The sequence below is a fragment of the Loxodonta africana genome, chromosome 5, assembly GCF_030014295.1.
Source record: "Loxodonta africana isolate mLoxAfr1 chromosome 5, mLoxAfr1.hap2, whole genome shotgun sequence".
NCBI classification, from domain to species: Eukaryota; Metazoa; Chordata; class Mammalia; order Proboscidea; family Elephantidae; genus Loxodonta; species Loxodonta africana.
The window spans coordinates 154,998,140-155,024,065 of NC_087346.1; the positions used below are offsets into that span (position 1 = coordinate 154,998,140).

At 45.0% G+C, this 25,926-nt stretch overlaps 1 protein-coding gene across 2 annotated transcripts in view; it reads left to right on the forward strand.

Moving 5' to 3' along the window:
- The window catches only part of STK32B (serine/threonine kinase 32B), a 337,224-nt gene that overhangs the window by 227,355 nt on the left and 83,943 nt on the right, over positions 1-25,926 (forward strand). Inside the window, exons 3-4 of one of the 2 annotated variants that reach the window (XM_010591361.3) lie at positions 7,365-7,402; positions 24,891-24,980. In XM_010591361.3, the coding sequence (XP_010589663.1) occupies positions 7,365-7,402; positions 24,891-24,980 (128 nt within the window). The remainder of the gene's footprint in view (positions 1-7,364; positions 7,403-24,890; positions 24,981-25,926) is intronic. The other variant, XM_023549727.2, reaches the window with a different exon arrangement.

The following is a 25,926-nucleotide window of genomic DNA, read 5'->3' on the forward strand; positions in this document are numbered from 1 at the left end:
TTTTTGAGATGTTATCGGAACGTGGAAACCCAGAGTCTGGCCTCCAGCGCTGTGGGTACCAGAGGGCCACTGAGGAGATTCATACAGAGAAGGGATGGGGTCAGATTTATTTTTTGTGAGGCCATGTGGGCCATGTTAAAAAAGAAACGCGGCTTTGTATGTCGGTGTTATAATAAATTAAACACATCCTGAAATATAAACCATGTGACATTTCAAATCAGATCAGATATTTATTGTGAGCCCGCACCTCAGATCATTGCTGCCTAGTTTAGGATTAAAAAAAAAAAAAATTGGGGGACCTCTAATTCACTTTTTCCTTCGGGCCCCATTCCCACCCTCACTGGACAGAGGGCGCAGACACCAGGCAACTTGAGAGTGGGTCTTGTCTCTGCTAATGTGTGACCCCTGCCAAGTCACCACCCGGCATGTCACTGGCCTGCTGCAGACAGTACTTTCTGCACCAATAAAATAGGAGTAGCGATGCTGCCTTGTAGGACTGTGTCAGGATTAAGTGAGGGGACGTGTAGAAAGTGTTCCCATAGTACCTGATACAGAGTAACTAGCTACGGTAAAAAAAAAAGAAATCCCAGTAACGTCCTTAAATTTGTACCCTGCTCACAGTGAGCACTCACTAGATGTTTGCTGTTGATATTATCTGTACCGCTATTAACATTTGGGGACTGTGGTTTGTGTCTGAGGGAGGCAGGAGAGAGAGGAGAGGGAGAATATTGACTGAGGACCAGTTACAAGGAGCTACTCGTTACCCAGTTTGTATAAGACCCATCCACCGCAATAGGGTGGCGGCGTGATTGCAGAGGCTGGCAAGCCCGCAATCTGTAGGCCAGACAATGGGCTGACGATTCCTGCAGTCTCGTGTCCCAGAACCTGTAGGTCAGGGGACAAGAAGAATGAAGAGAGAGGAAGTTCTGGCATGATGCCTGTTTATCGTCTGGAGGCAGGACACACCCCAGGGAAACGCCCTTTTTGCTCTTCAGGCCTTCGCGTGATTGCATAAAGTCCATCCACATCGCAGAGGGTGATCTTCTTTCCTGAAGAATAACTGATTTCATCACACGTGACTACTTCATTCCCAGCCAGTGCCCCTCACGTGAAGCCGCCACCCGTCTGTCAGCGGAGGCTTGCGGGTTGCTGTGTTGCTGAACAGGTTTCAGCGGGGCTTCCAGACTAAGACAGACTAGGAAGAAAGCCCTGGCTATCGACTTCTGGAAATCCGCCAGTGAAAACCCGGTGGATCACAATGGTCCGACTGCATTGTACACAGAGTTGCTGTGAGTTGGAGACCGACGTGAAGGCAGCTGACAACAACAACTACTTCACAACCGCTCTATAGTGGAGTTCGACCAAACGCCTGAACACCGCAGCCCAGCCAAGTTGCCACATACAATCAGCCATCACAGCCACCCTTCCCCAGTGCCCATTCTGTTAGTTCAACCTCAGAACTGGAACGTCTTTGCCTCCCTCTGTCGTTAATAACAAACGTGCGACCTACGCACCTGGCTCTGTTCTGACTGTGCTCACGAGAGCCCTCAGATCCTCACTGCGATGCTGGTATTATTCAACATACAGCTGAGGAAGCTGAGGCTCAGAGAGGACAGTGTGCCCACGATGACACAGCCAGCGAGGGGCAGATGCAGGATTAGAACTCGGACCTCTCAGTGTTTGTTTTTCCACTTCTCCCTATTCATGTGCAGCCACCACCCATCTGCCGGTGGGGACTTGTGCTCTGCTGTGCTGCCAAACAGGCTTCAGCAGAGCTTCCAGACTAGGATGGACTAGGAAGAAAGGCCTGGCAATCTCCTTCCAAAACAGCCTATGAGAACCCTATAGGTTCTCAGTCTGAGCCACAGCCGATCGTGGAGATGGCATAGGGCCAGGCAGCATTTTGTTCCAATGTGCATGGGATCGCCACAAACAGGGGACCAGCTCAAAGGCAGCTAACAGCAAATGCCGCCTTGTATTTATCGACAACATACTTCTTTCTCTGGTAGTAAAATTTCATTTCTCCAGCGTGCCTCTTATCCCACTGGGTGTTTACTTGACTTTATGGCTGCATAAGATGACCAGCTTAGCATACTAAGAAACCCCCTGCAGGGGGCCACACACAGCCATGTCCTGTGCATTCTGAGCAGGGGCCCCCCTGGGTCAGAGTCCTTTCTGTGCTGTTTTCTAAAACAGCCCAGCTGACATTTTATGCTTTGTTTTATTTGGAGGCTGGGGAATAATTCAAGAGCGGGCCTCACAAGCATACTTTCCATCAAAGTGTCATCATGCCCAGCTCTGAAATTACGCACCTGTCCTCAGAAAACACTGTCACCGCCCTTCCCTCCACACAATGCTTCTGACGCCCTTCCTGACAGTAGGAGCCCGTTTCCAACGGGATGACGCTCTGCAACGGAGATAGGATCAACGTGAAAAAGAGGACCGGAGGAAATGGGCCTGAAACCAGCTAACCGATGGGCCCCGATAAGCTGCTCTGCCAATAAAATGCTGTTCTTATTAAATCCGAAGTGACGCAAATGCTCGGTCTCCTTCCTACAGCTTTGCAGGAGGCCGCCCAGTGATGCTCCTAGGAAAGAGAGCCGATTCACTTTCCTAAAAGCTTAAGAGGTTGCCCCTGAGTTCCCCCAGCTCCTTTTAAATGAGCAATGATGGTGACATCTCTACCATTTATCCGAGTGCTTCTTACGTACTGGGAGCTGTGCAACTCGTGGCGACTCCGGTGTGTCAGAGTAAACTGTGCGGCATAGGGTTTTCACAGCTGATCTTTTGGAGGTAGATGGCCAGGACTTTCTTTCCAGGTGCCTCTAGGTGGACTGGAACCTCCAGTCTTTTGGTTGTCAGCTGAGCTCCTTGACTGTTTGTTCTACCCAGGAACTCCAGGGAGGTGTGCACTTATCATCTCATTGTATCCAGACAGACACACAGAGGTAGATGCTATCATTCGCATTTTCCAGATAAGGAAAGCTTTTAGAGTATCTTGTCCAAGGTCGTGTAGCTAGTGTATTAGTTATCCGTTGCTGCATAACGAACGACCGCAAATTCAGCAACTTAAACGGACGCTCATTTATTTCTCAGCTTCTCTGGTTCAGGAGTCTGGTCGTGGCTTACTGGGTCCCCTGCTCAGGGTCTCACAAAGCTGCAATCCAGGTACCAGCAGGGCTGCGTTCCTTCCTGGAACTCAAGTGCTCTTCCAAGCTCTTGTGATTGTTGGCAAAATTCAGCTCCTTGCGATCGCAGGACTGTGGTCTTCATTTTCTTGCTGGCTGTCAACCAGAGGGCGCTCTCAGGCCCTCGGTGCCACCTGCAGCTCCATGCAACCTGAGGGACTCACACATGGCAGCTGACTACTTCACAGTCCACAAGGGAGGGTCTCTTAGTCCAGTCTGGTAAGATGGGGTCGTATGTAATGTAACATAATCGTGGGGGTAACATTCTGTCGCCTTTGCCATATTCCCTTGGCTAGAAGAATGTCAAAGGAGCCCCTGGTGGCACAGCAGTTAAAGCGCTCATCTGCCAACTGAAAGGTCCGTGGTGTGAACCTACCAGCTGCTCCAAGGGAGAAAGATGTGCCAGTCTGCTTTCATAAAGATTACAGCCTTGGAAGCCCTATGGGGCAGTTCTACTCTGTCCTATAGGGTCTCTATGAGTCCGAATTGACTCAATGGCAGCAGATTTAGAAGCGTGTCACAGGTGAAATCCCATATCCTTTGACTTGGTTTTCTCATCTGCAAAATGAGAACAATCGCTTGGTCCCAGGATTGTGGAAGGCTGGCTCTTCCTTGTCATTCAGATGCTCACCTAAATGTCCCCTCTCCTGGGAAGCCTTCTCGACCACCTGCTTGGAGTCGTGATTGTTGTTAGCTGCCATCAAGTTGGCTCAGACTCATGGTGACCTGATGTTCAACAGGCTGAGATGTTACCCCGTCCTGCACCGCCTTCACAACTATCAGCGTGCTCAAGCCCGTCGTTGTGGCCGCTGTGTATTCTGAGTGCCTGCCAACCTAGGGGCCTCACCTTCCGGCACTCTACTGGACAGTATTCTGTTGTGATCCGTAGGGTTTTTGCTGGCTGATTTTCAGAACGAGATCGCCAGGCCTTCCTTCTTAGTCCGTCTTAGGCTGGAAGCTCCACTGAAACTTGTTCAGCATCACAGTAACTCCCAAGCCTCTGGTGACAGATGGGTGGTGGCTGCACATGAGGGGTGCTGGCCGGGAACTGAACCCAGGTATCTATGTGGAAGGCGAGGATTCTACCGGCGAACCACCGTTGACCTGGTGATATCTTAAGGGACGCTTCAGAATGTATTCCTGTGTTTTTATTCTTGACAAGTGTTTTATGTTGCCTTTTCTCACCTTTTCTTGAGAAGCTCTGGCAAGGGATGTCACGGACAGGGATCTAATGTTTTCTGACTGGTCCACAAATATTTGGCTGTGGGTCTCCTGCCTTTTGTCTTAATTTTGTCAAGTTCATATGCCTCATGGGGCTTCCCAAGAAATTCCATGAATCAGCTCTTTCTTCACCGTTGATGTTTTGTGGGTTTGTCATTGTGGTCCATTTACTCATTGCTTGTAAATATTCATAGACTTAAAAAGTCCCAATGAAGGTAAAAATGTTTATATATCTATATACCAAACCCAAACCAAACCCACTGCCACCGAGTCAATTCTGACTCATAGCTACCCTATAAGCATATATATATATACGTACATAATATATATATATTTAGTGTTTCTTTTCAACCCCAAACCCACAGATTGCATTGCATTACGCAAATAACCACACTGCATTTTCAGGTTGAATTAATATTTAAAAAACTCAGATGCCATCACTTTTTATTTTGAAGAAAGCTATCATTAGTCTCAGTAGATTTGACATTTATTATAGAGTGAGTGGGGCAAGCATTTCTAAAATTGATGGTTTTAATACAGCAGTCCAGAAAATACGTCCGTGTTAATGTGAAGGAAATTGGGATTAGAGAGGCCAGTGGAGGTTGTCTTTCTCTCCTCTTCTCACTAATGTTTCCCGCACCCACCGGTACCAGGCACTGTGCCAGGGATGGGGCTGCAGAGGTGAGGAAAGCAGAGCCCCTGCCTTTAGGAAGGTGCTGCATGGCATTGGGAACCCTTTGCTCTAATGGTCATTGTTAAGGACTGAATTGGGTCTCCCTCCCCAAAAATGCATGCTGATGTCCTAACCCTGCACCTGTCAACGTGACCCTGTATAGAAATAGGGTTTCCTTTTGTTATGTTAATGAGGTCACATGGGAGTAGGCAAAACCAAAGCCATTGCTATAAAGCTGATTCCGACTCACAGCAACCCTATAGGATGAAGTAGAACTGCCCCATAGTGTTTCCAAGGAGCAGCTGGTAGATTTGAACTACCAACCTTTTGGTTAGCAGCCAAGCGCTTAACCAATATACCCTAAATCTAATCCCTTCTGAGCTATAATAAGAGCAGAACAGACACAGAGACACACACACAGGGAGATGCCAAAAGAAGACAGACACACAAGGCTGACCCCCCTACAAGTCCAGGAACGTCAAGGATCACCATACCTACTAGAAGCTGAAATAGGCAAAGAAGGACCTCCCCCTAGAGTCACGTACTGAATTTAGACTTGTGGCCTCCTGAACTGTGAGAAATAGATGTCTGTTCTTTAAGGGCCCCCACTTGTGGTATTTTTTGTTACAGCAGCAGTAGAAGACTAAGACAGTAATGTAGAACGGGACATTCTCGATACTCCCAGGCCAGACTCTGCTGCATGTGGTTCACTGCATGTGGGACCCTACACCAAGGGGTTAGCAAACTCTCTCTGTAAAAGGCCATGTCTTTGTTACCTAGTGCTAATAAAGTAGCTGCCCTAACAAAAATACCACAAGTGGGCGGCTTCAAAGAAGAGAAATGTATTGTCTCACAGTTCCACAGGACAGGAGTCTGAAAGCCTGAATTCAGGGCATCCACAGGACTCTGCTTTCTCTGTGTCAGCTCTGGGGAAGGTCTGTCTTTGTCTTCTTCAGTTTCTGTAGCCCTGGGCGTTTCTTGATGTTCTTCGGTTTGTAGACAGATGCTCACCTGGTGTCTACCTTACTCCCCGCCCCCGTGTGTCCCTCTGTATCTGTTTTCCTTTCTTTATAAGACATCACTCAGAAGGGATTAGGTTTAGGATCCACCTTACTCAGTAGGACCTAATTAACATAACAAAAATCAAACCAAACCTACTGCCGTAGAGTCCATTCTGACTCACTGCAACCCTATAGGACAGAGAGCTGCCCCATGGGGTTTCCAAGGAGCAGCTGGTGGATTCAAACTGCCAACCTGACAGTTAGCAACCAAGCCCTTAACCAATGCACTACCAGGGCTCCAAATACAACAAAAGAGAACCCTATTTCCAGACAGGTTCGCATTCGCAGGTATAGGGGTTCCGACTTCAACGTATCTTTTTGGAGTTCATGGTTCAATTCATAACCGGCCAGAGAATAAATATTTTTGATTCTGCAGATCACCTACGGTCTCTGTCATATAGTCCTCTGTTTTTGGTTTTCTTTTCCTCTGGTTTTGTTTTGTTTTATAACCCTTTAAAAATGTAAATGCCATTCTTAATTCACCCGGTCATACAAAAGCGCACTGAGAGTGGGTTTGGCCCACAGGCCTTAGTTTGCCAACTTCTGACCCAGACAAGTGACTCACCCTCCCTGAGCCTCAGTTCTTGTGTCTATTACTGTATGTAACGTGGAGGCATAAAGCCCGCATGTGTCATTAGTGAGCGGATTACAGGAAAGTGCCTATACCTGCTGGCACAGACCAGGTGTGCAAAGAGCAGTTGTGGTTGTTATATTTGTGATCACTGTGGTAATCGTTAAAGACCTCTGATGGTGTGATCGTTAAGCACTTGGCTACTAACCAACATGTTGGCCGTTCGGACCCACCCAGCAGCTCTGAGGGAGAAAGACCTGGCCATCTACTCCTGTAGAGATTACAGCCTGGAAAACCCCATGGGGCAGCTCTACTCTGTCACACGGGGCCGCTCACTGTAAGTCAGAATTTACTTGACGGCCCCTAACAGCAACGAGAACATTGTGATCATTTTGATTGGAGTGGAGAGGCCAGAAATTGCTAAGAATATTCGGGAAATAATATCCACAGCAATCCACTTGCAATTCCAGGAAAGAGAAGGAAGAGGGGACGCAGGCGCACTGCTGTTGTCCTAATGATTCTCTTCTCCCTGTCTGCGGCCCTCACGCTGGGGGAGAGACAAGCTCTCCGGGGGTTGTCGGGGATTTGTCCGTGTACCCGTCAGTCAGCCCCAGGAATCACAGCCTCGGCTTCTGTGTTTTCTTTTACAGAGACATCAAACCCGACAACATCTTACTGGATGAGTACGGTAAGCCTGCTATGAATGTTTTATAGAGACTATTGCAGTGGAAAGCTTGATGCGTTGGGAAATGAGGGGCTTCTGGTGAGTTGGATTTTAGGGTTGACAGTGGTTAAGTGCTCAGCTGCTAACCAAAAGGTTGGCGGTTCAAACCCACCAGCCACTCCTCAGGAGAAATATGTGGCAGTCTGCTTCCATAAAGATTACAGCATTGGAAACCCTATGGGCCAGTTCTACTTCTGTCCTATGGAGTCACCATGAGTTGGAACCAACTCGATGGCAATGGGTAGAAAACTATTTTTCCTTCAACCCTGGTAGATGAACAACTGTGTAAATTTCCTGGTCAACAGCCTGCCATGGTAAATTGAGTCCCACATATTTGATAGTTTTATGTCTGAAGACATCGTTATTCAAGTCCTGGTATGAGGAAGACAAAGCCACAGTGGGAACAAGTGTGGGATGTAAGGCTGGAAGCCTTGGGTTTCAGACACCAGCTCCCCCACTGTTGAGCCTGTGGCTCTAGAAGAGTCATCATCTCTCTGAGCTTCAGCGTCTTCTACAAAATGAGGAAAATGGTACCTTCCTTCCAGCGTTGCCATGAGAATCAAATGAGAGAGCATGTGTCTGGCAAGCTGGAAGTCAATAATTGATAATCCTGTAAGCCTTCCCTCATGGGCTATACCAGGCTTCTGTGTATACAGATCCCCGGGGGCTTGTTACACTGCAGATTCTGAGTCAGTAGGCCAGAAGCCAGGGCTAGAAATCCCACATTTCTATAAGCTCCCAGGTAATGCCTACACTATTTTGAATAGCAAGGGTCCAAGTCAATGGCTGTCCAACTTTAGTCTTATCAGAGTCATTTGGAGGACTTGATAAAAATCAAAGGCCCAAGCTTCAGCATCCTGGGCCTGTGTGTTCTGCATGAGCTCTCTAAGGATGTGATACTCGGGTTCTACGGTGTATTGGCTTCTTGTGGCCACCATAACAAAGTACCACAAACTGGGTGGCTTAAAACAACAGAAATCGATTGGCACAATAGCCACAACAGTGGAGTTGAACATGCCAGCAATCGTGAGGATGACACAGGACCACGTAGCATTTCGTTCTTGTTGTACGTGAGGTTGCTATGAATTGGGGTCAACTCAATGGCAGCTGTCTCTAGCACAGCAATCACTCCATCATGGCCAATGTGTTTGCTTCATTAACTACACTCATTTCAAAGACTCCCCTTTCCATCTGTTATAAACATATAAACATATTTGTTTATAAGCGTGATGGATACTCCCCAAAAATGCTGAGACCAGCATCGTCAACACCCCCTGCTCTCTTGTCAAAATATTTTATATTCTATCTCCATCAAGCCAGAAGTAAGAGACTCTAGGAAATAAAAATACTGAGCATATGTAGTTTACACTGCTTCAGATGGGAGATTTATAGTCGCTGAGAAGAGCGTGAGAAGCCACCCAGACGAGTTGGGGGATAGAGATGTTTCCGCTATGCCTGCAGGTTCAACAGTGGATGTATTTATTCTAGATGGGGGTCCAAGAGTTTAAGGGCAAAGCATAGACAAGCTATGTAAAGCTATTCTAGATGTTACCATGATAGGCATAATGAAGTTCTTTGCAGAAGGCCATGGGGAAGGCTCTGACTATAGTTTAATGCCATAAGAGGCTCTGAAAGTCATAAAGACTTAGTGCAGGGGTCTCTGAGAGCTCTTTACCACATGGGATTTGAACAAATGAGAAATAAGGAAGTATCAGATGTAAGCCAAGATATCACCTTCATTCCCGACAAAGGCTGGGTTCTCACGAAAGCCAAAAGAGGCATCCTACCCCAGGACCCCAGAAGGAGAGAGATTCACCACTCAGATGCCCTACCTGGGTCTGGTAAAGAGCTGCTCCAATGAGACCGATAGCTTAGAGGAACAGAGAAGGGGTCCTAAGTGTGCAAACATCTTCGTTCCTAAGAGGAAGCCGAGCAGAGCTGGGCTGAGCAAGGCCAGTTTGTTCATCACAAATTAACCTTTCCATAACACCCTCAACAAGATGGATTGACACAGTGGCTGCAACAATGGGCTCAAGCATAACAACAATCGTGAGGATGGCACAGGGCCAGGCAGTATTTCATTCTGTTGTACATAGGGTTGCTATGAGATGGGACCAACCTTCCAGCCCCTAACAACAACAACATATCACCTCACTTCACCTCCCCTCGGGGGAGAGTGAAGAAGGGGCGGAGCAGGACTAAGACTGTACTTAAATCCCTCTCATGGAAATTTCGAATGGGAAAAAGTTCTTCCCTTCTGTGTTCCTGCTAGCGCCTGGGTCCAAATTCTAGCTCTGCTTCATAATAATTGTAATTGCTCATTAGGTACCAAGCACATCTCCTCAGCCCTTTGCAAATATTAGCTTATTCACTCCTGCCACAAATCCTGTGGAGTAGGGCCATGGTTATCCTCCTTTTTGCAGATGAGGAGAAAAGCAAAGGCAGAGAAGGCTAAGTAGTGGACCACAAATCCTTTCACCTCTCTGAGTCCTGCTCTCTCCTATCCTCCAGCTGTAGTACCTGTTCATAGAATAAGGCGAGTGAAGGGTGAGGCACAGAAAATGTTTTCCCCCTTTCTCCTTGACCCTGAAGCAGGTCCCTCACAGTCCCAGCACACGCACGGCACATCAATCTGGGAAGCCCATGCTTCTCTAAATTAGGGATGCAAACACTACTTTTACATTAGACTCAGCAGGTATCTTAATTACCTAATGGTGCTGTAACAAAATCTACCACAAGTGGGTGCCTTCAAGGAACAAAATTTTTAGTCTCACAGTTTTGGAGGCTAGAAGTCCAAATCAGGGCATGGGCTTCAGGGGAGGGTCCTTCTTTGTCCATAGTCCTGGACGTTCCTTGGCTGCTTATAGATGTACCTTCATGTGGCATCTGTCTTCCCTCTATGTGTCTGTCTATCTGTGTCTACACACCCCTTTATAAGATGCCACTCAGAAAGGATTAGGTTTAGAACCCACCCAACACTGGTGTGACTACATCAACATAACAAAAGACAACCATACTTCAAAACAGGATAACGGGTGCAGAGGGCCAACTCTTCTCTGTTGGTCATGCTGCTTTGGGAGCAGTGATTCTCGATGAAACGAGGATGTTCCCAGAACAGCATTTGGCACGGGGCTGGACAGGCATGTGGCATGGTCCCTGCGTCAAGCAGCCGGTTTGTATGGAGAAGAGCCTGCATGCCAGAATGGGTTAGGGAAGGTGTCTGTGACGTAGCAGGGAAGCATGGTCTTATCCTGTGACCTGGGGTGGAGCCAGCTCCATCACAGGACAGTTGCATGTCCTCAGTTCATATTCTCTGTGGGGGCTTCGGCGTCCCCAAGAAAAGATGGCTTAATGAAATAGGAAGGCAACTGGCCTTGGGATCAGCAGTACCTGGGTTTGAATTCTGGCTCTGGGACCTTGGAGTAGACAGTAACTTCCTCGGCGGCTCACACCCTGACATGGTGATGAGACATTGTTTAAAGAAGTCCTGCCTCAGCACACGCCCCTATCTGCGATTGCTGGAGTCTTTGGCTCTTTCTGGAAAGATGGTGTTTGCTTCCCTCCTAGCTTTCAAATCTCCCTCGAGTGTATCTCATTGGCAGAAACTAAACCTAGTCCAGAACCTTAGCTGCAAGGGAGTCAGGAAACATGGTTTTCACCCTTCTATGTCCTAGGATACAGGAGATAGCAAAGAGAAATGTAAAAGGATGTTAAATGTCAAAGGATAGTATCCTTGGTAACTCCGAGTCTCTGGGTGGTACAGTCAGTGCATCGGCTGCTGAGCAGAAGGTCGGAGATTTGAGTCAAATCACAGCTGCCGCGGAAGAAAGGCCTGGTGATCTACTTCTGAAAAATCAGCCACTGAAAATGCCACTGAGCGCACGGCTGTACTCTGACACACGTGGGGTCGCCACGAGCCGGAATCACCTGGACGGCAGTTGACCAGGTCACGCCGGCGGGTCAGCTCAGAGGGTCGCGGCAAGGAACAGACCACAGTTGTGAAAGTCTTATGAAAACTTCTCCGCAAATGCAATTCACTGTGATTAACATGCTTGCATAAAATTAAGTGCCAAATACGAAGGGAAGTGCGTTGATCAGGTAGCCCTGCTTATGCTGCAGGAACCAGTCAAACCAGAAATCTCAGGGTTTAGCACTAAGAGCCATGGAACCAGGTCGTTGTTGGTGTTAGGTGCCCCACCAAGTCAGTTCCAGCTCAGAGCAACCGCACGTACAACAGAGCAAAACACTGCCCGCTCCTGCACCGTCCTCACGACCATTGTCATGCTCGAGCCCGTTGTTGCAACCACTGTGTCAGTCCGTCTCGTTGAGGGTCTTCCTCTTTGCCGCCGACTCTTCACCTTACCAAGCATGACGTCCCTCTCCAGCGACTGATCTCTCCTGACAACATGTCCAAAGAAGGTGAAAGCAACTAAAATTTTGAAGGCTCCTGTATTAGCTTCCTAGGGCTGCTGAAACAAAGTACTACAGAGGAAGTGACTTATAGGAAAGAAATGTAGTGTCTCCCAGTTCTGGAGGTTGGGAGTCCAAGATCAGGGTGTCGACTATGTTGACTCCTGGGACTTTGAGGGAGAGTCTGTTCCATGCCTCTCTCCTGGCTTCTGATGGCTCTAGGCATTCTTCGGCTTGCAGCTGCATCGCTGCGTGTGATCCTTCCTCTGTCTGTCTCTCTGTGTCTCCTCTTCATAAGGACACCATTCAGAGAGGATTAGGACCCATCCTACTCCAGCAGGACCTCATGTTAACCTAACTGATCATGTTCTCAAATAGCCTATTTCCAAACAAGGTCATGTCCACAGATACAGAGGTTAGGACTTCAACATATCTTTTTGGAGGACACAGTTCAATCCATAACAGCTGTCTATGCATACCAAGCCTTTGGCTAGGTGGTTTCCCTCCAGCATTAAATCAGATAGGATTCAAACGCCGAGGCGACTGTATTGAAGCAGAATCACATGAATTTAGAGGGAGATATTGAAACTATTTTGGGGTGGGAGCGTCCCAAATCTCAGCAAAGGAGCTCAGTGGTCCCAGAAGCGTCATGTTTCTTCTACCTACCTGTTATTTTACACTGTTCACCTGTGCCAAGGGGGAACCTGGAGCAGACAGATATTTTTTTAAGGTCCTGCATTCCTACCCCACCATCAAGGCCCTGGAGAAAGTCAGAGCGAATGGAGGAGAAGAAAATCCAGAGATCATTTCATTCTTCATCAGGCAAAGGCATGTCCTGAAAACACAGCCCATCTTCCTACTGCCACAAGCCAGATGAAGCTTGGACAAGCTGGCACAGTGGAATTTGATTTGGTTCCTTTTTCTTTTTATGGCTGTCCTGTGACAAGTTTGCTGTGATCTCCATGAAGTGGGAGGGAAAGAAGAATTCTGTGTGGTGCCTGGGGCCTGTGACCCTGATTCAGAGATCAGGAGCTAGCGTTAAAATCAGCAGCAGTGCCTTGGATATGCAGTGATAGGAGCAGTGAGAAGAATGGCAGAGCTGGAGGCAGCTGGAGCCTGCCGGCGCTGTCTTGTGGGCAGGGACAGCAGGGCCCACCGCTGTCATTCTCACCCTCCTAGGGCCTTAGGATGCATCTCTTCAGCAACGCCACTCTGACCTCTGCTTAGGCATAGTGTAGACCCTGTAAACCAGCTAAGACAGGGCCTGGGTGTTGTTCATAAGAGACTTGACTCCAAATTCAAGTGTATGAGAGGGAAAGGAGTCCAGAAGGAAATGTGGAATGCAAACTTCTCCTGTGGACTCCCTTCCATCCTACCTCCTGACCAGCATCCTCATGGGCACTATCTTAGCACCCGCTCCCAAGGATCCACAGGGTGTGTCTTCCTGGTGATCTACATTGTTGTTGCTGTTGATAGGTGCCATCAAGTCAATTTCAACTCATAGCAGCCCCGTGTGACAGAATAGAGCTGCCCCACAGGGCTTTCTAGGCTGTAGCCTTTACAGAAGCAGATCACCAGGTCTTTCTCCCACAGGGTAGCTGGGAACAACCAGCCTTTGAAAACCCTATGGAGCAGTTCTACCTGGACACACATGGGGTCACCATGAGTTGGAGTTGACTCAACGGCAACTTAGTTTGGTTTAGTTTTCTGTCTTAGTTAGTGTCACGGATTGAATCATGTCCCCCCAAAATATGTGTTAATTTGGTTAGGCCGTGATTCTCAGTATTGTATGGTTGTCCTCCATTTTGTGATTTTCCTATGTGTTATAAATCATAATCTCTGCCTGTGGTTAAAGAGGATTAGGGTGGAATGTAACACCCTTACTAAGGTCACATCCCTGATCCAATGTAAAGGGAGTTTCCCTGGGGTGTGACCTGCACCACCTTTTATCTTACAAGAGATAAAAGGAAAGAGAAACAAGCAGAGAGTTGGGGGACCTCATTCCACCAAGAAAGCAGTGCCAGGAGCAGAGTGTATCCTTTGGACCCAGGGTTCCTGTATGGAGAAGCTTCTAGCCCAGGGGAAGACTGATGACAAGGACCTTCCTCCAGAGCCAACAGAGACAGAAAGCCTTCCCCTGGAGCCGACACCCTGAATTTGGACTTGTAGCCTACTAGACTGTGAGAAAATAAATTTCTCTTTGTTAAACCCATCCACTTGTGGTATTTCTGTTATGGCAGCACTGGATGACTAAGACAGTTACCTGGTGCCGCTATAACGGAAATACCACAAGTGGGTGATTTTAAAGAGGAAAAAAATTATTTTCTCACAGTTCTGAGGGCCAAATCAGGGTCTCAGCCATGTTGGTTCCTTCCTTGTGGGTAGTCCTGGGTATGCTTTGCTTCCTTGGTGTGCAGACAGTCCTCAAGTGGCATCAGCCTTCTTCTCCCACCCATGTGTGTGTGAGTGTGGGTGTGTCTAATCTGCTGTTTTTATAATTCAGAAGTGATAGATTTAGGACCTACCCTACTTATGTCTGATCACATGACAAAGAAAACCCTATTTCCAAATAGGATTGTATCTACAGGCACAAGGGCCGCAAATTTTACATGTATTTTGAGGGGACACAGGTTGGCACTGCAATCCCTCAAAGTGTGAATTCCAGAGGGCAAGGCCCAGAGACAATTGACTCTGTGCCCAGCCGAGGCCCACCACCCAAGTTCTTGGCTGACCACTTGCCCTTCACCTGGTAATTGACTTCAAGGCAGGCTATCCCCTCCAAGAAGACTCCATCATCTCCCAGGCTGTGGCCTTGTAGACCCCAGTGAGATGACTGTATAAGGCTATACCCATGCCATCTTTCATTTGATAAATACCCACACGGGGATATTTCATCACGGGGCAGAGATGGGAGAAGAGAAGGAAAGTGGGGAGTAGAGTGGAAATAGCTTTTTGTGCAGTGTTGCTTCAGAAGGGATAAATGAAGCTGCAGCAAAATTCAGGAAGGCCTTTGGGTGCTTTCTCTTCAAATGCTTAGGGAAGGAGCTAGAATCACCCTGGAAGGTAAGAGGCACTATTACTCATGATACTGCTGGGTGATTCCGTGTATCAGCAATGATAGCTTCTGTTATGGATTGAATTGTATGCACCCAAAATATGTATGAAGTCCTAATCCCTGTACCTGTGAATGTAATCCTGCTTCAGTTCTTGACCCTATAATCCATTCACAGCAACCAAAGTGATCTTTAAAGGTGAGCTATATCATGTCACTCCTTCTCAATAACCTCTCCCTGGCAGTAAAAGCCAGCATCCTCTCCATGGCCCAGAAGACCTTACACAGTCTGCCGCACTCTGAGCGACTTCCCCATTCCCTCTTGCTCTCACCCCAGCTCCACAGGTCTCCTTGCTGGACCATGAGAGGGCTTTGTCCTGGCAATTCCCTCTGTTAGCACCCGCTACCTCTGGAGAGCCACATGACTTGCTCCCTCTCTTCTTCTGGGATTGGCACACCTTCTCCATCCCTAACCACCCCACTTAACCCTGATAACTACCTGTTGTCATTGTTGTTGTTGGGTGCCATTGAGTAGGTTCTGACTCATAGCTACCCATGAAGAACAGACCAAAACACTGCCTGGTCCTGCACCATCCTCACAGTCATTGCTGTTTGACCCCAGTGTTGTAGCCACTGTGTCAGTCTAGCTTGTTGAGGGACTCCCTCTTTTTCAATCAACAGGGGAAATACAACCATCATTATGTGCAGATAATGTGATTTTATACCTAGAAAAACCAGGAGACTCAACTAAAAAAACCAAACCAGTTGCTGTTGAGTTGATGCCCACTCATGGCAACCCCATGGGTGTCAGAGTAGAACTGCTCCATAGAGTTTTTGAGGCTGTAATATTTTGGATCAGGCCTTTCTTCTGGGGTGACTTTGGGTTGATTCGAATCACCAGCCTTTTGCTTAGCAGACAAGAGACTAAACATTTGTGCCACCCAGGGTCTCCTAAACTAAAAGACGATAAAGCTAATAGGAGATTCAAAAATTAAGAGACAGGTTAACTGCTGTGTCACAGACTCAAGAAAAAAAAAAGGGACTTAAGCAAAATAGAAATTTATTTATTTCTCAATTAAAAGTCCAATCTCTCCTCCATGCATGTCCACAGGGACTCAGGCTTCTACTTTGTTACTCCTCATTCGTGTGGTCCCAGATGTTCCCCCAAGTTAGCATACAGGCAGCAGGATGAGAGGTGACATTCTCATTCTTTTTAAAGTCACAACAGGGAAGTTGCCCATACATTCTGCTCACATTCCATTGGTCAGACTTGGTCATGTGACCATGGCCACCTGCAAGGGAGACTGGGAAATGTAGTCTTTAGCTGGGTAGCCATGAACCCAGCTAAAAATTCTATTACTGCATGAGAAAGGAGTCCCTGGGTGGTGCAAACAGTCAAGTGTTGAGCTACTAATTGAAAAGCTGGCAGTTCGAATCCACCATGATTCAGCATTGACTTGAGAGCAACTGGTCTGGTTTTTTTTTTTTTTTTTTTTTACGTGAGAAAGGGAAGTGGGATGCTGGATGATGACTAGCAGCCTCTGCCATGGGAGATTAGGAGAAAAATAAAACCCAGAACTAGATGGAAAATGAAATGGAAAATATTGTCATTCAAAATAGTGACCAAAAGCTGTATAATATGGGAATCAATTTATCCAGGAAGTTACAAAGCCTAAATGAAGAGCACACCAAACATACATTAAAGGAATAAAGCAAGATCTGAATGAAAGACAGAATATGACCCTGGATGGAGGGATTAAATGTCAACACCTCCCATATGAATGTATAAATTAATCCCTTCAAAATATTAATGGGAGTATTTTCCAAAACTGGACAAAGTTTGTCTGTCATTCATTCGCAAGAATAAATGCCTAAGAATTACCAGAAAGCCTTGAAAAGAAACAATAAGTAGGGTGCACCACTCCTATTTAATATTACAGTAGTCTATAAGTATATTGTAATTAAACCAGTGTAGTACTGCCTCAACAATAGACAATATGTCAGTGGAAGAGAGAATCCACGGCAGATCAAAGTACATTCGACACTTAATAGATAATGCAGATAGCATTGCAAGTCATTGGGAAAAGAAGAATTTTTCAATAAAAGATGTAGGGACAATTGGCTGTCCCTATAGGAGTAAAGTATCATACCGCACAGAAAATATACTCCACGTTATTTAAATTTTAAAGATAAATTTTTGTCTTGGTTATCTAGTGCGGCTATAACACAAATACCACAAGTGGATGGCTTTAACAAAGAGAAATTTATTCTCTAACAGTCTAGTAGGTTACAAGTCCAAATTCAGGGTATTGGCTCTAGGGGAAGGATTTCTCTTTCTCTCTCTAGGCTCTGGAGGAAGGTCTTTGTCCTCAACCTTCCCCTGGTCGGGGAGTTTCTCAGGCACAGGGACCCCAGGTCCAAAGAATGCGCTCTGCTCCTGGTGCTGCTTTCTTGGTGGTATGAGGCCCCAACCCTCTGCTTGCTTATATCTTTTATATCTCAAGAGATTGCCTCAAGACACAATCTAATCCTGTAGGCTGAGTCCTGCCTCGCTAACACAACTGCTACCCATCCTCCCTCATTAACATCATAGAGGCAGGATTTACAACATATAGGAAAATCACACCATACCAGGAATCATGGCCCAGCCCAATTGATACACACATTTGGGGGGAGAAGGGGACATAATTCAATCTATGACAATATTACAAGACAATGTAAGAGAATATGTAAATTCTTGGAGGTTGGAATTGGCTTCTAGAAACTGAGGATTCATAAGAAAAAGGTCTTAAGAAAATATCCACATGACAAAAGTCACTATAAACAGCATCAAAAGACCAACAATAGGCTCGGAGAAGGTATTTGCAATGTACTCGGCAGAAAAAAAGGTTGATGTATCTAACAGACAAGGAGTTCCAGTTGAAAATCAACCAAGGTTCCAGAGAGGCAACTCACAGGGAGGCTGACTGCAAGAACAGTGTGCAGCCTCACCAGCAGCAAGACACCACTCTTACCATATGATTTGCAAATTGAAAACCACTAGTAGCAGCTAGAGCTGGTAAGAGTGCAGAGAAATATGCACACTCACATTCTGTTTAAAAGGCCATAAATCATCACAAGCTTTTAGGAAAGCGATACGCATATCCTTTGACCCAGAATTCCCACTTCTGGGATTTTATCCAGTCAAAATAAAATCGCCAGTATCTAAAGATATGTTCAAGAGTGTTTATTGCTGCATATTTTATAATAATGAGACAAGCAAACACAACTGGAAATAACCTGAATACTCGTAAAAGGAGAAATGTTGAATAAAATATGATAGAACCCTACTATGGAAGACTGTGCAACTCAAGTCTATGATTTCTTATTTGAAACTCTTGGGCCAGATGTGTTTTCAGAATTCAGAATTTTTCCAATTAAAAATTGCGTAGGACAAATATTGTATGACCTCGCTTACATGAAATAAGCGAGTATTATAGAAACCAAAGAGTATTCGTGGTTACCAGATGCAGTAAGGAGAGGGAAAGGGGAGTTTTGGCTTAGAGGCACTGAGTTTACGTTAATGGTGATGGAAGAATTCAGAAAAGGAGGTTGAGAATGGTTGCGCAACATGGAGAGCGTAGTCAGTGTCACTGAGTTATACATGTAGAAATTGTTGAATTGGAGAGTGTTTTGTTGTGAGATAGGGAAGAAACGGGAACTGAGCCCCTAGACAAGGACCCCTGCAACTGGCAACTTACTTAAAATACTCTGTGCTTGGCTAATGACATAAACCCCAAACCCTGGAATGTGCCATAAGGAAAGAGCAAACAGTGTACTCCCTTGTAAGACATTTTCCAGAAGGACCAGCCTGACCTGGTCCCTGGAACACGTGCAGACATCTGCAAGGTGACCAAGGTGACCGATGGATGACTTCTGCCTGACGCAAGTAACCGAGATAGGAATCAAACCAGCATCACAGGAGGGACTGCACAGGCGCGACCCCCATAATAAGTCCTGCTACAAATCCCAGAAGCCTTCAGGACAGGAGCTGTCTTAAAGCCATCTTAGAAAGCTGCTGTGCGCACACCGTAGTTAACATCTCTCCACCCAGGTGGAACACTTGCCAGAAAACCCCGTCTATACCTATGAATAAGCATAAATCTTTTCCCCCTCAAAAACCTTTAAAAACCCGTGCAAATCCTTTGTTTTGGGAGACGGGGGTAAGCATTGCCTAGGCCCTCCTATCTCCGTTTGCAAGCCTCTTTAATAAAGCTTTGCTCGTGTGGAAACTTCTGTGTGCCTTACCTGTTCATTCTTGGCCAGTGAAAGGCAAGAACCTTCATTTAAGGTTTTGAGGCACCAGTAACAGTTGTATATATTTTGACCACAGTAAAAAAATACATATATATATAAAAAATATACCATCAAAATATGAAAATAATATGTTTAATACATAACTTACAACACTATTTTAAAATAACTTATACTGTATATTATAGTGTTATTATTAGTCACCACTGAGTAAGTAGATTCTGATTCATGGCAACCCCATGTGTGCAGGGTAGAACTGCTTCATATGGTTTTAAGGCTGTGACCTTTCAGAAGCAGTTTGCCAGGCCTTTCTTCTGAGGCACCTCTGGGTGGGTTTGAATCTCCAGCCTTTCAGCTAGTAGTCAAGTGCTTAACCATTTGTATCACCCAGGGACTTCTTATATATTATGTAACACTCCTATAACTATTAGGGGGAGTACCCTGTAATTAAATACATTCATGTTTCTACAGCAAAACATGGATATTCACTCTAAGTGGAATAAATAGAACTATAAAGATAAATTTAAAGTCAGGTTTATCGCTAAATAAATTACAAAAAAAATTGGATTTAGAATTGAGGTTAAGGGATTGTGGGTCTCTATTTAAAAAGAGGTGCCCCAAAACCCATTACCATCAAGTTGATTCCAACTCATAGCTACCCTTCCTAAGAAAGACCCAACCTAACTGGACCAATAGAGACTAGATGAATCCCCGAGACTATCACCCTAAGTTACCCTTTGAATTTGGAATTGAAGCTATTTCTGGAGGTCACCTTTCAGCCAAATGATAGATTGACTTATAAAATAAACGATATCACCCATGAGTAATGTGCTCCCTTAAACAGTGAACTGTATGAGACCAAACAGTCAACATTTACCCAAAAGCAAAGATGAGAATGCAGGGAGGGGAAAGGAAGCTAGATCAATGGAAACGGAACAAACAGAATGGAAATAATGAGAATGCTGATGCATTGTGAAAATTGTAACCAGTGTCAGGGAACAATTTGTATAAAAAATGTTAAGTCTGAACATAATCTGCTGTGTAAACTTTCACCTACAATACAATAAAATATTTTTTATAAAAAGAGGTAGATGTGTGTAGTGACTTGGAAAGCTGTCCATGGCCTATGGCTAAATGCAAAAGTAACTTTTAGAATGACCCATAGAGTATGACCTCGTTATTGTGAGAACAAACCAAAGTCCCAACATATGTGGATACATGTTCGCACAAGCAGAGACAAGGACAGATGGAGCCAACTGAATGGGTGTGAGTGATTACGTTGGCACACATGTTGGGGGCTGAAAGGGATCGCTCAAAAACATTTTTGTATACTTTGACTTGTTACACTGAGCTGGCAATACTTTCATAGCTCAAATAATAAAGAGAGAGAGAAACAGTAGAAAACCACCCTCACATACCTCAGCCTGAAAGAAGGACTGCAGATATGTTTGTTCATTAGTATTAGAAACGAGGAAGTGGGAGGATGCAGGGTTGGATCGGCCCTGGCTGAAGGACATAGGGTTTGAGCTGAGCGTCTGCGGAGTAATAATGCTAAGAGCACAGACTTATATTCCCAGCCCAGCAATTCCACTCCTAGGTGGACACCCAAAACACTTGAAAGCAGTGATGCAAACAGACACACAAACACTAATGTTCACTGAAGCACTATTCACAACATCCAAAAGGGGAAAACAACCTAAATGTTAAATGGATAAATAAAATGCGGTACATACACACTGCCATGGATTGAATTATGTCCCCCAAAAATATGTGTATCAATTTGGCTGGGCCAGAATTCTCAGTATTGTGTGATTATCCACCATTTTTTGTGATTGTTCACCAATTTATGTGATTTTCCTATATGTAGTAAATCCTATCACTATGTTATGATAAGATGGATTAGCGGCAGTTACATTGATGAGGTCTACAAGATTAGGTAGTGTCTTAAACCAGTGTCTTTTGAGATATAAAAGGGAGAAATGAGCAGAGGGACATGGGGACCTCATACCATTGAGAAAGCAGCACCGGGAGCAGAGCATGTCCTTTGGACCTGAGGTTCCTTGCTGGGATGTTGCCAGACCAAGGAAATACTGATAAAAGGACCTTCCTCCAGAGCCAACAGAGAGAGAACGCCTTCACCTGGAGCCAGTGCCCTGAATTCGAACTTCTAGACTACTAGACTGTGAAAGAATAAACTTTTCTTTGTTAAAGCTATCCACTTGTGGTATTTCTGTTATAGCAGCACTAGATGACTAAGATATACACAATGGAATATTACTCAGCCATGAAGGGAAATGAAGCCCAGATACATGCTACAATGTGGATGAGCCTTGAAAACATAATGCAGAGTGAAGTAAGTCAATCACAAAAGGACAGATATTATATGACCTTACTTATATAAAATGACAAGAACAGGCAAATGTGTAGAAACTAAAGTTTATTAGTGGTTACCAGGGGTGGGAAAGAAGGGGAGCAGGGGATCCGTTGCTTGGGAACCGGTGAGTTTCTGTTTATGGCGATGGGGAACTCGGCATTGATGATGGATAATGGTTGTACAACGTGATGAATGTAATTGATATCACTAAGTTGTACACGTGAAAAATGTTGAATTGGCAACTTGTGTTATATATATATTTACAACAATAAAAAAAAGAAACAAAAGAAGAAGACACTTCCCTGCTTTCTGTGTGCCGGGTGCTACTCTAACCATTGCATGTGTAAGAACTCCTGACTCCTCTGAGATGGGTATTTTATTATCATCATCCTCATTTTACTGATGAGGAAACCAAGGCTCAAAGACATTATTTGCCCAAGGTCACAAAGCTAGTCACAACAAAGCTGAGATCCAGACCAAGGCAGTCTGGCTCAGAGTCTGTGTGTCCGACCACTACATGGCACTGCCTCTTTGCAGGTAGTGCTGCGGATGATTGAAAGGGGGTGATGTCCAAGGAAGCCCCAGAGCCTGGACCAGGCTGGGTATGTTCTAGGAACACTACATAGCAGGGAACACTGTAGCGTCTGGCTAGAAAGGGTTCCCAGCAAAGGCCTAGCTCAGAAACAAGCTTTACCCTCAAGCACCTGAAGAGTACTGCTGATCATCACTAAATAAATACCTGGCTGCTACAGCTCACCTGGGGACACTTGACAGATTGACCCCCGCAGAGCAGCTTGCTCACACATCAGTGTTGGCAACCAGGCCTGTGACTGGGGCTTTATCGTGAAACAACTGGCACTCTCTGCCTACCTCAGCTGACCACACTGGGCACACCTCTCCCACAGGCAGCCCCATGGCCCTGTGAGCATGCCTCAGTTGTACCTGCTCTTGAAGGTATCTTCCCACCTCTTGAAGGAACACTCTAAGTCCCCCTCTAAGTCAATCTTGTGTATGCCGTCCACCTATGCATTTAAGTCCTACCATCCAAAACACATTGCATTGGACAAATCTGCAAAAGATGTCTTTAAACTGTTAAAAAGCAAAAATATCACTTTGAAGACAAAGGCACACCTGACCCAAGCCATGGTGTTTTCAGTCACCTGCTATGCATGCAAAAGCTGGACAATGAATAAGGAAGACCAGAGAAGAACTGAGGCCTTTGAATTATGGTGTTGGCAAAGAATATTGAATATGAAATGGAGTGCCAAAACAATGAACAAACCTGTCTTGGAAGAAGGACCGCTGACCACAGCAGACAGGAAGCAAAACAAGCAGTGTCCTCAGGGCATGAGAATCCTCTTCACCCACCCTTCCTCAGACACAACCCACCCACCACCAATCTATCTGAGAGATGAAGGGACTGACCTGTCTTATTTGCCAGGAGTTTTCATTCTTTAGATCAGTGTCTCTAAACTTTCAATTTATAAAATTTTTTTCATGCCCCTGTCTTAGTTTTCTAGTGCTGCTGTAACAGAAATACCATGAGTGGCTTTAAAGGACAGAAATTTATTTTCTCACAGGTTTGACTAAAAGTACAAATCAGGATCTCAGGCATATCAGTTCCATCTTTGTTGGTAGCTCTGTGTGTTCCTTGGTTCTTTGTAGTTCCTTGGCTCGTAAGCAATCCTTACATGGCGTGTGTCTTCCCCCATCTGTGCCTCTGTGTCTAATCTGCTTTTTTTTATAACTCAGAAGTGATTAGGTTTAGGATCCACCTTACACTGGTATGGCCCTGACTGATCGATTACATGACATTACATGACATTACATTATGGAAAGTTATTAGATCATATCACATCACATTGTGGAAGATAATTTGCTCTACCCAACTCTAATTGATTTAATCACATGATTAAATCATAACAACATATGGCCAAGATTTTAATACATGTTTTCTTTGGGACACAATTCAATCCATAGCACCCCCCAATACCAATATAAATATATTTTTTTACAATATATATTTGGCATGTACTACCAAACCCCAGCACTCATCTGTCAGTTTGTTGTACTGTGGTGGCTTGCGTGTTGCTGTGACGCTGGAAGTTATGGCACTGGCATTTTAAACACTAGCAGGGTCACTCATGGTGGACAGGTTTCAGCATAGACCAAGAGGCAGTCATTCACAAAGAACAAGGGGATACTGTGTGGTTCAAAATCAGGAAAGGTATGCATTAGGGTTGTATCCTTTCACCATACTTTTTCAATCTGTATGTTAAGCAAATAATCTGAGAAGCTGGACTATATGAAGAAGAACACAGCATCAGGACTGGAGGAAGACTCATGAATAATCTGTGATATGCAGATAACATAACCTTGCTTACTGAAAGTGAAGAGGACTTGAAGCACTTACCGATGAAGATCAAAGACCACAGCCTTCAGTATGGATTACACCTCAACATAAAGAAAACAAAAATCCTCACAACTGGACCAATAAAAATCATGATAAAAAGAGAAAATACTGAAGTTGTCAAAGATTTCATTTTACTTGGATCCACAGTCAACACCTAGGGAATGCAGCAGTCAAGAAATCAAACAACATACTGCATTGGGCAAATCGACTGCAAAAGACTTCTTTATAGTATTAAAAAGCAAAGATGTCACCTTGAAGACTAGGGTGCCCCTGACCCAAGCTATGGTATTTTCAATCACCTCATATGCATGCAAAAGCTGGACAATGAATAAGGGAGACCAAAGAAGAATTGATGCCTTTGAATTATGGAGAATATATTGAATATACCATAGACTGCTAGAAGAACAAACAAATCGGTCTTGGACGAAGTACAGCCAGAATGCTTGTCAGAAGCAAGGATGGTAAAACTTTGTCTCACGTACTTTGGACATGTTATCAGGAGGTACCAGTCCCTGGAGAAGGACATCATGCCTGGTAAGGTAGAGGGTCAGTGAAAAAGAGACCGTCAATAAGATGGATTGGCATGGTGGCTGCAACAACGGGCTCAAACATGAGGATGATGCAGGACCAGACAGTATTCCATTCTCTTGTACATAGGGCTGCTATGAGTAGGGACCAACTCGATGGCACCTAACAACAAAAACAAGAGCTATCAAAGTAATTCACATTATAAGACATGCACACAAAATAGACATTTTCAAAGTATCAGCTAAAACATAAAATGATTAAAAGTTATAATAATATTTTCTTCCTGTACCTACCTTGAACATCACACCTTTAAATCATACAAGGAAATGACCCTGCTGCCTGTAGCCCTTGCTAACCAGAGTTTCTGTTTCTGTATTTTCAGGACATGTTCACATTACGGACTTCAACATAGCAACAGTTGTGAAAGGCTCAGAAAAGGCTTCCTCCATGGCTGGGACCAAACCCTACATGGGTGAGTGTTCCAGACCCCTTTTATAGCATGAGTAGGACCATTCCCCAAGGCCTCAGCCTTTCTTTCCTGCTTCGTCTGCCCCCCAACACACACTCACATACCCACCTTCCATCTCCACATCAAGCTTCTGTGCCCAGCATGTGCTATGCTCTTTAGCACCTCTGGGCCTTTACTCAAGCTGTCCCCTCTGATAGGAGCACCCCCCACCACCACCCCCTGGGAAACTTCTGGAGAACTTCCACTCAGCCAGAACACCCTGGCCCAGTGGTTTTGCCAGAGTATATTTTGGATCTTTTCTGAAAGAACAGTTTTTGGTATGCATTCTCTGCTCTTAGTTTAGTTTTGTTTGTTAAGAACACCTATTATCTGAATGTTGGATCTTCTTTGCCAATCTTTAATATTTGTCATTTTCTCTCCAATCTTTTTTACCCCTTCCTTCATTTCTTTGAAGTTTTTCTCATTTTCATCTTTCCTTCAAGGCATTCTCTTGTGTTTATTTTCTCTGTGTGCTTTCTAGTGAAGTCTTTATTTCTGAAATAATTTTCCTTTTATTTCTAATACTTTCCTGAGTTCTCTCACCTATTTTTTGAGTATTTTAAGTTCTAGAATCTATCATTCTTTCATATATTGTATGATCTTCTTGATATTTATATTAGTTATTAATCCTTAATGCCTATATATTAGTTATCAAGGAGCTGTAGTTGCATAACAGATAAGTGCTCACCTACCAACCAAGAGGTCAGCATTTCAAACCCACATAGAGGCTCCGTGGGAGAAAGATTACAGCCTTGGAAATCCAATGGGACAGTTCTACTGTGTCACATGGGGTCACTGTGAGTCAGAATCAACTCGATAGCATACAACAACAACATATTAGGTATTACTTTCTGTGTAACAAATTATGCCGAAACTTAGCAGCTTAGAACAATGACAATGTATTATTTCC